Here is a 13,351-nt window from a genome sequence, read left to right as displayed (position 1 = left end):
TAGCTGGGCGTGGTGGCACATGCCTGTAATCCCAGCTACTTGGGAGGCTGAGGCAGGAGAATCGCTTGAACCCGGGAGGCGGAGTTTGCGGTGAGCTGGAGATCGCGCCACTGCACTCCAGCCTGGGCAACAGGAGTGAAACTCCATTTCAAAAACAAACAAACAAAAATCCACATCCAGCTATTTCAATGTTAGCATCGACGTTTGAGACCTAAGCCAAAGGATGGACTGGGAAATCTTTTCCCAGAATAGACTCTACTGTCTTTATTTTGTTTTTGTTTTGTTTTTTGTTAGAATAGACACTACTGTCAGCTGCTCTAGTTATACCTGATACCAGGTATCAGTCCCAGACTCCCTTGTTTAGATACTTCCTGGTGATATCACCACAGGCTCAGGGAAGAGAACCTAGGACTAAGCTTTTCCACTAGACACATGACAGTAAGCTTCATTAATGGGACTGAGAGCCCCATATGTAATACCTTCTTAAGGTATCATTTACACTATAAGGGAAACAATAATACTCTGGACAGTTATTGCTAGACAGTTCTCTCTTTTTTCTTTTTTTTTGAGATGGAGTTATGCTCTTGTTGCCCAGGCTGGAGTGCAATGGCACAATCTCGGCTCACCACAACCTCTGCCTCCCGGGTTCAAGTGATTCTCCTGCCTCAGCCTCCCGAGCAGCTGGGTCTTGAACACCTGACCTCGTGATCCACCTGCCTCGGTCTCCCAAAGTGCTGGGATTACAGGCGTGAGCTACTGTGCCTGGCCTGTGGCAAGTTTTAAAACGGAAATTTGTTCCCTTTTTGTAAATGGGTTTGGGTTAATCTCTAAGTAGTTTTGAAAATCAGAATACACCAGTTTTAATTTAAATGTAAAATTTCTACTTGAAAACTTCTATCTTGATTTAAAGTAACTGAAAAAGGCAGTATGACTTATGGTGACTCTACATTAAACAGATGCTAAAATCAGCCTGAGTTTGAATAAAGGGTAATTTACTTCAGAAACAGTGGTTTAAACATTAGTCTTTTAAAGTACCTGTCTCAAGAACTGCTCATTTGTTTTGGGAATTGAACAAAGGCTGAGTCATACAAATCTGATTAAGAATTAAGGTGTTACCTTCAGACAATACTGAAAGGTGAAACATTCAACTTTCTAGAATCACTTGGCAAAGACTACAATGTACATAATTATACATTCATAATTACTGGCCAGGATTTCCAATGGTTTCTGTTCTACCCTCAATTATTTTACCTGAGAGATAAAGCAATCAATAGAGAACTTCCACCAGGATCCACCACAACTACCCACTCACCAGCACCTGCAATCACATACTCCCTCTTGTTCATACAGATACTCAATGTTCTTATCTCAGGCCAACCTCTCCATTTGATTCAGTGTTTCTCATGACTTGAAGATACTGCTCCAACCGTTCTCGCCCTCTATCCACATCAACTCAGGAAGATCATTTCCATCAGCATACACATATGCTATAAAATCTGTCATCTTAAAAACACCAGCTGGGTGCAACGGTTCATGCCCATAATCCTAGCACTTCGGGAGGCCAAGGTGGGCGGATCACAAGGTCAGGAGTTCAAGACCAGACTGGCCAAGATAGTGAAACTCCGTCTCTACTAAAAATACAAAAAATTAGGCCAGGTGCAGTGACTCATGCCTGTAATTCCAGCACTTCGGGAGGCCAAGGCGGGAGGATCGCCTGAGGTGGGGAGTTCGAGACCAGTCTGACCAATATGGAGAAACCCTGTCTCTACTAAAAATACAAGTGAGCCAGGCGTGGTGGCACATGCCTGTAATCCCAGCTACTTGGGAGGCTGAGGTAGGAGAATCGCTTGAACCTAGGAGGTGGAGGCTGTGGTGAGCCAGAGAGATCGCGCCACTGCACTCCAGCCTGGGCAACAAGAGCAAAACTCTGTCTCAAAAAACAAAATAAAACAAAAATAATATTAGCTAGGCATGGTGGCACATGCCTGTAATCCCAGCTACTCAGGAGGCTGAGGCAGGAGAATTGCTTGAACCTGGGTGGTGGAGGCTGCAGTGAGCCGGGATCGTGCCACTGCACTCCAGCCCCGTGACACTGTGGAACCCATCTCAAAAACAAACCAAAAAACACAACGAACCTCTCAATTCTACATCTACCTCCACTTAGCACTTTAGCTCCTTGCTCTCCTTCAGCAAAATTCCTCAAAAGAAAAAAAAAAAAATCAATGTATTGTTCATACTCAATGCCTTTAACTTCTGTCTTCCCATGCTCTGTCGCCCGTGCTGGAGTGCAGTGGTACATCTTGGCTCACTGCAACCTCTGCCTCCTGGGTTCAAGCGATTCTCTTGCCTCAGCCTCCTGAGTAGCTGGGATTATATAGGCAGGTGCCACCATGCCCAGCTAATTTTTGTATTTTTAGTAGAGATGGGGTTTCACCATATTGGTCAGGCTGGTCTCGAACTTCTGACCTCCTGATCTGCCCGCCTCAGCCTCCCAAAGTGTTGGGATCACAGGCATGAGACACCGCGCCCAGACTGTCTTCCATTTTCTAAAATGTATTACAAACAGGTTTCCATCCTTATCACTCACCCCCATAAGCTCTCTTTACTAAATTTAAGGGTAATTCTCACTCTTTACATGACTTGACCTCTTGACGCAGTTCATTATTTCCTCCTTTCCTGGAAATGCTTTCCTCATATGCTGGCTTCCCAGATGCCACATTCTCTGATGTTCTCCTTCCTTACTGGGTGCTCCTTTTTGAGTCCCCTGATTTCCAAATGCTGGCGTCTCCCAAACTCAATCCTTACACCATTCTCTTTTTTGTTTTTGTTGTTATTCTTTTTGAGATAGGACTTGCTCCGTTGCCCAGACTGCAGTGCAGTAGCACAAACATGGGTCACTGCAGCCTCAACCTTCTGGACTCAGGTGATCCCCTCCCCTCATCCCTGCCCGCCCGCATCAGCCTCCCAAGCAGCTGGGACTATAGGTTCACACCACGCCCAGCTAATTTTTAAAAATTTTTTGAGGAGATGGCCAGGCTGGTCTCAAACTCCTAGGCTCAAGCAATTCTCCTGCCTCAGCCTCCCAAAGTGCTGATTTTACAGGCGTGAGCCACCACGCCTGGCCTTTATACCATTCTCTGTCTTCACTCAGTCCTTTGGTAATCTCATGTAGTCTCATAGCTTTAAATCCATCTGGATTAGTCCATTCTCACAGTGCTATGAAGAAATACTCAAGACTGAGTAATTTATACAGGAAAGAGGTTTAATCGACTCACAGTTTGGCATTGCTGGGGAGGCCTCAGGAAACTTACAATCATGGCAGAAGGCAAAGGAGAAACAGGCACCTTCTTCACAGGGCAGCAGGACGGAGTGAGTGCAAGCAGGGGAAATGGCAGACGATTATATAACCATAAATAACTCACGAAATATCACGAGAAGAGCATGGGCAAACCACTCCCATGATCCAATTACCTCCACCTGGTCCTGCCCTTGACACATGGCGATTATGAGGATTACAATTTGAGGTGAGATTTGGGTGGGGACACAGGGCCAAACTATATTACTATCTAACATGCTAATGAGCCCTACACGGCTAGCTCTAGCCTGTGTGTCTCCCTTGAACTCCATACACATATATCTCCACCTGAATGTCCTAATAAGCGTCTCAAACTCAATACGTTTCAAGTGGAATTTCTCATCTCTCCTGTCCCTTGCCAACCTTGACCACTCAGTCTTCCCCATCTCAGTTAATGATAATTCCACCCTTTCAAATGCCCAGGCTAAAAACCTGAAGAGTCATCTTGATTGCTCTCTTTCTCATTCCTACTCTACATCCAAACTATCAGCAAATCCCTTTGGCTCTATCAAATCCACCCAGTTCTTACCTTTTGTGAATACTTTACTCCAAGTGTCTATCATTTTCGGCCTAGATTATTGCTACCACCTTTTAACTGGTCTCCTTGCTTCCATACTTGTCCTCTTCTCAGAAACCTAAAAAACTAGCCATTCAATTCAGTGACTATGACAATATCCTTACAACAGCCAGAAAGCCTCACATATGTGATACATCCCTTTCATTATCTGTCCAACCTCCTCTCCTTGTGCAGTCTCCTTTATTCACTCTGCTCCAGTCACAGTGGATTCCTAAATATCCCTTGACTATATCAAGCACACTCCCAACTCTAGGTCTTTGCACTGATTATTCTGTTTGGAATGTTTGTTTCTCAGATACCCACATGGCTCACTTCTTCTGCCCATCAAGTCCTTATTCTAATGTTGCCTTCTCTCTGATTCCCCTAGTTATAATCCTCCTAGCCATACTGTAGTTTCTCGATAGCACTTTCCATCCTCTAACATACTGTTATATATTTGTCATTTTTAGAATCTGTCTTCCTTCATTTGAATGTAGTCTCATTAGGGCAGAGATGTTTGTCAGTTATTGACTCATGTGTCCCTGGCATATAGAATAATATCAGGCACATAGTAGATAATCCATGAATATTTGTTACATGAACAAGTGAAGGATGAGAGAAGAATTTAACTGAACAGAAGGACTGTAGAGTCATTTATTTTTTATTATTTTTGTAGAGACGGGCTCTTGCTATGTTGCTTAGGCTGGCCTTGAACTCAAGCCATCCTGGCCTCAGGCTGGCCTGGCCTCAAGCCATCCTCCCACTCAGCCTCCTGAGGTGCTAGGATTACAGGTGTGAGCCACTGTGCCTGGCCTGTGCTGTCATTTAAGGGAAGTCAGGCCCTTTGTTTTAAGTGTCAAACTCTCGGCCGGGCACGGTGGCTCATGCCTGTAATCCTAGCACTTTGGGAAGCCGAGGCAGGTGGATCACCTGAGGTCAGGAGTTCGAGATCAGCCTGGCCAACGTGATGAAACCCTGTCTCTATTAAAAATACAAAAACTTAGCTGGGTGTGGTGGTGGGCATCTGTACTTTCAGCTATTTGGGAGGCTAAAGCAGGAGAATTACTTGAACCCAGGAGATGGAGGTTTCAGTGAGCCGAGATCACGCCATTGCACTCCAGCCTGGGAAACAAGAGTGAAACTCTGTCTCAAACAAATAATAATAATAGGACAGACGCAGTGGCTCATGCCTGTAATCCCGGGAGGCTGAGGCAGGCGGATCACGAGGTCAAGAGATCGAGACCATCCTGGCCAACATGGTGAAACCCCATCTCTACCAAAAATATAAAAATTAGCTGGGCATGGTGGCACATGCCTGTAATCCCAGCTACTCGGGAGGCTGAGGCAGGAGAATCGCTTGAACACGGGAGGTGGAGCTTGCAGTGAGCCCAGATCACACCACTGCACGCCAGCCTGGTGACAGAGCGAGACTCTGTCTCAAAATAATAATAATAATAATAATTATAATAATAAAAACAAATGTCAAACTCTCATAACAATGAATTACTAGATAACACTACTTAAATGTTTAATAGGAACCAAAAACTAAACCTCTCCCAAATATTTATTTTCCACTTCAGTAAATGGCCCCACCATCTACTTAGCTGTGTAAACCTGAAACATAAGTCACCCCTGATTGGCCTTCTCACGCTCCTAAATCTAATTCATTAAGAAGTCTTGGCCGGGCACCGTGGCTCATGTCTGTAATCCCAGCACTGTGGGAGGCCAAGGCGGGCGGACCACTTGAGGTCAAAGGTTCCAGACCAGACTGGACAATATGGTGAAACCCCATCTCTACTAAATATACAAAAATTAGCCGGGTGTGGTGGTATACCACTGTAATCCCAGCTACTTGGGAGGCTGAAACACAAGAATTGCTTGAACCCGGGAGGCAGAGGCTACAGTAAGCTGAGACTGCACCACTGTACTCCAGCCTGGGTGACAGAGTGAGACTCTGTCTCAAAAAACAAAAAACAAAAAAAAAAGTCTTGTCAGTTTTTTACTGATATATGCTTATCTGAGTCCTGTCAATATTGATGGCCTTCTATCTAGTCTGGTTTACTTTCTTCCTTTCCTTCATTTCCTAAATAGAAGCAAAATGTGCTTTAAAATGTAAATTGAGGCAGGGAAGGGCAGTGGCTCATGCCTGTAATCCAGCACTTTGGGAGGCCAAGGCAGGAGGATCATTTGAGGCCAGGAGTTGAAGACCAGCCCAGGCAACATAGTGACATCCTAGTTCTACAAAAAAAAAAAAAAGAAAGAAAAAGAAAAGAAAGAAAAGAAAATTTCCCGACATGGCAGTGCAAACCTGTGGCTCCAGCTAAGCCGAGGTGGGAGGATCACTTGAACCCAGGAGTCTGAGGCTACAGTCAATGAATTATGATTGTGCCACTGCACTCCAGCTTTGGCAACAGAGCAAGATTGTTTCTTTCAAAAAAAAAAAGTAATCCAGAGATGACATTCCTCCTGTTAAAATCTCAAAGGTTTCTGAGTCCCCACCTTAGTCTGTGAATAAGCTTGCTCCTGTCTTTATCTCAGCTCCGCCTGTGCCACTCTCTCCCTTGCTCCTTAGGCTACATCCACAAAGGTCTGCTTTAAGCTCCTCTAACATGTCTTTTTCTTTGCTGCACCAGGCACATGCCATTCTCACTTCCCTCCACTCTTCATTCTTTAGGTCTCAGCCAAAAAATAAACAAACAAACAAACAACAACAAAAACAAAGTCTCCTGTTTAAAGTAGGGCTCCTGGGCCGGGCGCGGTGGCTCAAGCCTGTAATCCCAGCACTTTGGGAGGCTGAGACGGGCGGATCACGAGGTCAGGAGATCGAGACCATCCTGGCTAACACGGTGAAACCCCGTCTCTACTAAAATACAAAAAAAACTAGCCGGGCGAGATGGAGGGCGCCTGTAGTCCCAGCTACTCGGGAGGCTGAGGCAGGAGAATGGCGTGAACCCAGGAGGCGGAGCTTGCAGTGAGCTGAGATCCGGCCACTGCACTCCAGCCCGGGCGACAGAGCGAGACTCCGTCTCAAAAATAAAAAATAAATAAATAAATAAATAAAGTAGGGCTCCCTTAACAGCACGGGCAACATAGTGAGACCCCATCTCTACAAAACAGTACAAAAATTAGCCAGGCATTGTGGTGCACACTTGTATTCCCAGCTACTCAGGAGGCTAAGGCAGGAGGTCGAGGCTACAGTGAGCTGTGCTGGTGCCACTGCACTCCAACCTGGATGACAGAGCGAGACCTTGTCTCAAAAAAAAAAAAAAAAAAAGGAGCTCTCCCCTTATTCTATACTTCATTCCATGTTTCCTTCATAATTTACAACAATTTGCTTACTTGTTTTTTGTTTCTTTCCCATTACAATATAAGCTCCATGAGAGCAGGGGCCACAAAAGCAGGTGTAAATGGGAGGAAGTGTTACCTCATTGGAAATGTCTGAGAAGTACTAGCAGTGGGTCTCTTTTAGTGTAAGATCTGTCATCCCAACATTCATCACCAACTCTACCTCCGATACCACTCTTCCTCCAGATACAGCATTTCTATCATTTTGAAAGGAACTAAAGACAAGATTTCACTGGGAGATCACATTAATTCCAACTGGTATAGATGGAGTTGTGTCCTCCACCAAATCCATATGTTGAAGCCCTAACGCTAAGGTCATGTTATGGTGGAGATGAAGCCTTTGGAAGACAATTAGGTTTAGATGAGGTCATGAGGGTAGGCCCTCATAAGATGAATCCCCTTATAAGAAGCACAAGAGGCCAGGTGCGGTGGCTCATGCCTATAATCCCAGCACTCTGGGAGGCTGAGGTGGGTGGATCACCTGAGGTCAGGAGTTCAAGATCAGCCTGGCCAACATGATGAAAGCCCGTCTCTACTAAAAATACAAAAATTAGCCTGGCGAGGTGGCACACACCTATAATTCCAGCTACTTGGGAGGCTGAGGCAGGAGAATTGCTCCAACCCAGGAGGCAGAGGTTGCAGTGAGCCAAGATCGTACCATTGCACTCCAGCCTGGGCGACAGAGTGACCAAAAAAAAAAGAAGCACAAGAGACCCCAGAGCTCACTCTCTGCTACATGAGAACACACTGAGAAGGTGGCAGTCTGCAAACCAGGAGCTGGGAAGAGAGTCCTCACTAGAAGCCAACCATGCCAGACTCTCATCTTGAATTTCCAGCTTCCAGAACCGTGAGAAATACATTTCTGTTATTTAAGCTACCCAGTCTATGGTATTTTGTATGGCACCCTGAGCTGACTAAGACCCAACCAACAGGAGAATGCTCTAGTTTCATAACCACATGACCAAAATACACATGTAAAAAGACATTTGATGCAGCAGTATTCTCTATCAAGACTCTCCACTCCCAACCAAAAGTGTTCCACTCCTTGCTTGATGCTTTTACTTCTCCAACAGCTACACTTTTGAAGTCTGAACACTGTTAAAGCACCTATTACCTTCCTGTACATACTGTTAGAAGACAACCTCACAATTGACAGTGCCCTACCCTCAGTCACCTTGATGCACTAAAATGAGTGAGTCAGGTACACTATGACTTATAAATAACTATGTTTTATTCAGAAGGACTCACTGACGTTTCAGTTAGGAAGTGATTTTGATTAGGACTCATGATAGCATACAGAAACTTGTCTCAGGGCATCTTACGTGGGGTTTCTGCCTAAATGAGAATCTCATACGACTGTTTTTTATTTTGAGACAGAGTCTCACTCTGCCACCCAGGCTCAGGTGCAGTGGTGTGATCTTGGCTCACTGCAACCTCTGCCTCCCGGGCTTGAGTGATTCTCATGCTTCAGCCTCCTGACTAGCTGAGGTTACAGGCGCATGCTACCATGCCCAGCTAATTTTTTGTCTTTTTAGTAGAGATGGGGTTTCACTATGTTGGCCAGGCTGGTCTGGAACTCTTGGCCTCAAGCAATCCTCTCACTTCAGCCTCTCAAAGTGCTAGGATTATAAGCGAGAGCCACCAAGCCCAGCCTATTTTTTTTGAGACGGGGGCTTCCTCTTTCACTCAGGCTAGAGTGCAGTGGAACAATCATCACTCACTGTAGCCTTGAACTCCTGGGCTCAAGCAATCCTCCCACCTCAATCTCTCAAGTAGCTAGGACTACAGGCACATGCCATCATGCCCGGCTAATTTTTAATTGTTTTGTAGAGACAGGTTCTCACTATGTTACCCAGGCTGGTCTCAAATTCCTGGCCTCAAGAGATCCTCCTGTCTCAGCCTCCTAAAGTGTTGGGATTACAGGAGTGAACCACCATGCCCAGCCAGGACTCTATTAAACAATTGTTTTTTATAAGTAGACATTCAAAAAGCTCAGGTTTTCCTCCTTCTAAAACTAGCCTCTAACTGCAGATTAGGGTGAGGGAGTAACTAGATTCTTTGAGACATTTTTGTTAGAAAATTACTTTAAACATTCAGGAGTTTGTACGTTTTATCAAAGGAAATATTCCAAAAGCTCTATTTTTAAAAATTCATATTCCATAGAGAATGTAAATGATTGAAGCCGTTATTTCTCCAACATTTCTACTTTGGGAATTTCAAAGCATTATCTTTTCTTTTCCCTCCCTCCCTCCCTGCCTGCCTCCTTCCCTTCCTTCCTCCCTTCCTCCCTTCCTCTCTTCTTCCCTTCATCTCTCTCTCTCTCTCTCTTTCTTTTTTAAGACATGGTCTCACTCTCTCGCCTAGGTGCCCAGGCTTGTATCTGTGGGCTCACGCAATCCTCCCACTACCTCACCCTCCCAAGTATCTGGGACTATGGACGCATGCCACCATGCCTGGCTAATTTTTTATTTTTATTTTTCGTAAAGATGGGGAGTCTCACCATGTTGCCCAGGCGAGTCTTGAACTCCTGGCCTCAAGGCATCCTCCTGCCTTGGCCTCCCAAAGTGCTGGGGTTATAGGCGTGATCCACTTCACCTGGCCACAAAGCAGTCTTTAAACTTGATGGTTTTTTAAAAAAAGTCTTACTCCATATTACAGGGAGAAATAAGCACAGTAGTTGGCAGAGGCTATGAAGGTCCCCAAACCAGAGCTCCATTTTCACAAGAAAGAGCACCATCCATGCTAAATTATCAAAGGCATAAAGCTTGGTTACAAAATAAAGACAATAATAGTATTTTGTGACTGAAACTATCAAAGCTCCTCTGAAATAAGACCTGTACAAAATCCCAAGCACGGTGGCAATAGGATGCTTAGGCTGAGAAGATCTTCTACATTTTAGAATTCGTAACTCAGCTGAGACTGCAGTAAGCTGTGATCGTGCCACTGCACTCCAGCCTGGGTGACAAAGCAAGATCCTGTCTCAAAAAACAACACAAAACAAAATAGAAGCTGTAACTTCAAATATTAATCAATGTGCACTACGTGCAGTATGGTACAAAGGGCTAGAAAAGGTTATTCTCCAAAGTACAAAATTCTCAGGGCCCTGAAATAGTTCTAGCTGTCAAACTTTTTATACGTTACCATTTATTATTCCAATAGTTTTTGTGGTTTTTTTTTTTTTTTTTAAGATGGAGACTTGCTCTATTGCCCAGGGTAGAATGCAAACTCTACCTCCTGGGTTCATGAGATTCTCCTGCCTCAGCCTCTCAAGTAGGTGGGACTACAGGCACCCATCACCAGGCCCAGCTAATTTCTGTATTTTTAGGAGACAGGTTTCATCATGTTGGCCAGGCTGGTCTCAAACTCCTGGCCTCAGGTGATCCACCCCCCACTTGGCCTCCTAAAGTGCTGGGATTACAGGCATGAGCCACTGGGCCTGGCCTGTAGGTTTGTTTTTGTTTTTGTTTTTTTGTGAATGGCATAAACGGCCTTTATTGGTTGTGACAGGAAGTGGAAGAGAAGGGGATATAAGAGCTCCTGCTCCTGGAGTGGTCATCTGCAGATTGGACCACCACCCTTCTACCCTTCAAATGCCAATAATTTTGATAAAGAGGCCGGGCGTGGTGGTTCACACCTGTAATCCCAGAACTTTGGGAGGCTGAGGCAGGCGGATCATGAGGTCAGGCGATCGAGACCATCCTGGCTAACATGGTGAAACCCCTTCTCTACTAAAAATACAAAAAAATTAGCTGGGCCTGGTGGCGGGAGCCTGTAGTCCCAGCTACTCGGGAGGCTGAGGCAGGAGAATGGCCTGAACCCAAGAGGCAGAGCTTGCAGTGAGCCAACACTGTGCCACTGCACTCCAGCCTGGGTGAAAGAGCAAGACTCCGTCTCAAAAAAAAAAAAAATTTTTTTTTTGATAAAGAACTTCATCTACACAAAGCCCAGCTCCACCCATGGTATCCACTCAGTAGGCTCCTCCTATATTTGCCTAATGGAGGGGGAAGGAACAGGAACTTAAGTTTTAGGGAAGCAAAATACAGCTTCTTCTCATAAATAGGTCTAAGCCCCTGGCCTAGACATTCACAGTAGCGGTTATAGAAAGGGAAACATAAACTAGCCTTCTTAGCCCATTTAAAACAAGTCATTTAGTCCTACTCCACATTTCTCCCAGAGAGGTGCAGTAACTTATTCATAGTTACATGGAGAATTGGTGACTATGCCAGGAAATGACACTCATGTCCCCTCACTCTTAGTCCAGTGCCCTTTCTAATATACCACGATGCCTCCTATCTGGTAATCAAAGTAGTAAGGCAAGGCCTAAATAAATAAGGAACCTGCCCACTGGAAACCCAAATGTCCTTAGTACTAAGACTGAGTCCTAATACTAAAAAGCCAAATGAATGTTTTGAGAAAAGCTTGCCAACAAACCTAGCAGAATACTTTATACTCAGTGGACTCTATTTCTCCATCACACCAACCTCTCCAATCTATGCCTCCTCAAATTGCCCTGCCTCATGAGTGCAAAAACCATTGTTTTTATTTTTTCCCCCAGGAGAGATTAGGTCAAAAATAAGAAAATAATCTAGTTTCTTTCTGCCAGATTTCTGGCATAGTGGGACTGAGCAGGAATGTACCTACTGTGGAATCTTCCCACACCCCTGGGTTGTTAAGAGTAACTAGCAGAGGCATGTCCCATACACTCCCCAAATATCTGAGCTGGCAACAACAAAAGATATTCAGAGACCTTAGCCCTGGGACAATAGCTTCTGTCAGTCAACTACAGTTCTCACAACTCTGTGTTTCTGTTCTCACTGCAACCTCATACCAAATGATGTATCACACCTGTATGAGTATATCTGAGAAAACCATGCAAATGAATTCACACAGCAGTACAGCAATTACGGCAGGGCACCATTACTAATGATAAAGTATAATTTAACGAAAACCAAAGACTTACACAAGCATATTACTATTATCATTTACATGGCACATTAAACGTAAGGACCTGAGTCCCAGTAACCTATCCTTGAGACCAGCACCAAAAAGGATCAGGTAGAGTTTCCAAGCCAAGGGAGTCACCTGGTAAGGAGGCAAAGATCAGCATTTCATCTCTTACCTGAAGCCAAAGGTCGGATCCACTCTTTGCTGTTTAGGTCAAGTCTCCAGAGGTCATTGAAAGCAGCATTGCAGCTGCTCTGGGTACAGCCTCCAAACACATACATAGACTGATTAGCATCATAATAGCATGCGCCTAGAAAGAAAATACACAAATAACTGCTGTGAAAATTCTGAGGCCCTTCCAACATTTTAACCATAACATATACCTTTCAAAACTCATTTATTTCACACATTCAGCAATTTTGTTACCAAGTACCAAATTTCTAATACCAGACTCTTGGCTTCAGGTGGATCAATATACTACCCTTTAAAACAAGGTCCAGAGGAAAGCTATGAAAATTTTATTTCTGAGCACACTAAGCAAGTTGACAATGATGTAACAGTGTAAGTCTAGCAAGAACACATAATAATTCAGATTAAAGGTGCTCAAATGAGGGAAATTTCAGCACAGCTACATAATCTAAATCTGCATCATTATCCTCTAGAGCTAAGCAAAGATAGTGCCAACACATGTACTCTGTCCTCCCATTCCTTTCCTACGGTCCTCCTATTGTTTTTGTTTTCAAATAAAACCTGAAGCACAAATCAATAAATGAATCTCTTTTTTTTTTGAGACGGAGTCTGCCTATGTCAGCCAGGCTGGAGTGCAGTGGCACAATCTTGGCCCACTGCAACGTCTGCCTCCCAGGTGCAAGCCACCACACCCAGCTAAGTTTTTGGATTTTTAGTAGAGATGGGGTTTCACCATGTTGGCCAGGCTAATCTCGAACTCTTGACCTCAGGTGATCCACCCGCCTCGGCCTCCCAAAGTGCTGGGATTACAGGCATGAGCCACCATGCCCGGCCAATAAATGAATCTTTTTATGACACACAATGAAACTATTTTAATCAATACTATGAAGTAACCATACAGAAAGTCCAATGTGATTGAAGAAATACAGTTTTTATTAATTCCAAAGGCCAGTGGGGGAAAC

The 13,351-nt window shown here is 44.5% G+C and overlaps 1 protein-coding gene across 3 annotated transcripts in view; it reads right to left on the bottom strand.

Annotated features, from left to right (window-relative positions):
- FBXO42 (F-box protein 42) overlaps positions 1–13,351 on the bottom strand; it is a 112,232-nt gene that overhangs the window by 33,909 nt on the left and 64,972 nt on the right. For all 3 annotated transcript variants that reach the window (XM_011993947.1, XM_011993946.1, XM_011993948.1), the window contains one exon: positions 12,376–12,510. In XM_011993947.1, coding sequence (XP_011849337.1) covers positions 12,376–12,510 — 135 coding nt within the window. The remainder of the gene's footprint in view (positions 1–12,375; positions 12,511–13,351) is intronic.

Source organism: Mandrillus leucophaeus, unplaced genomic scaffold, assembly GCF_000951045.1.
Source record: "Mandrillus leucophaeus isolate KB7577 unplaced genomic scaffold, Mleu.le_1.0 Scaffold439, whole genome shotgun sequence".
Classification (NCBI taxonomy): domain Eukaryota; kingdom Metazoa; phylum Chordata; class Mammalia; order Primates; family Cercopithecidae; genus Mandrillus; species Mandrillus leucophaeus.
The sequence above is the reverse complement of the archived record's forward strand: the minus strand, read 5'-3'. Positions and strand labels throughout refer to the sequence as shown.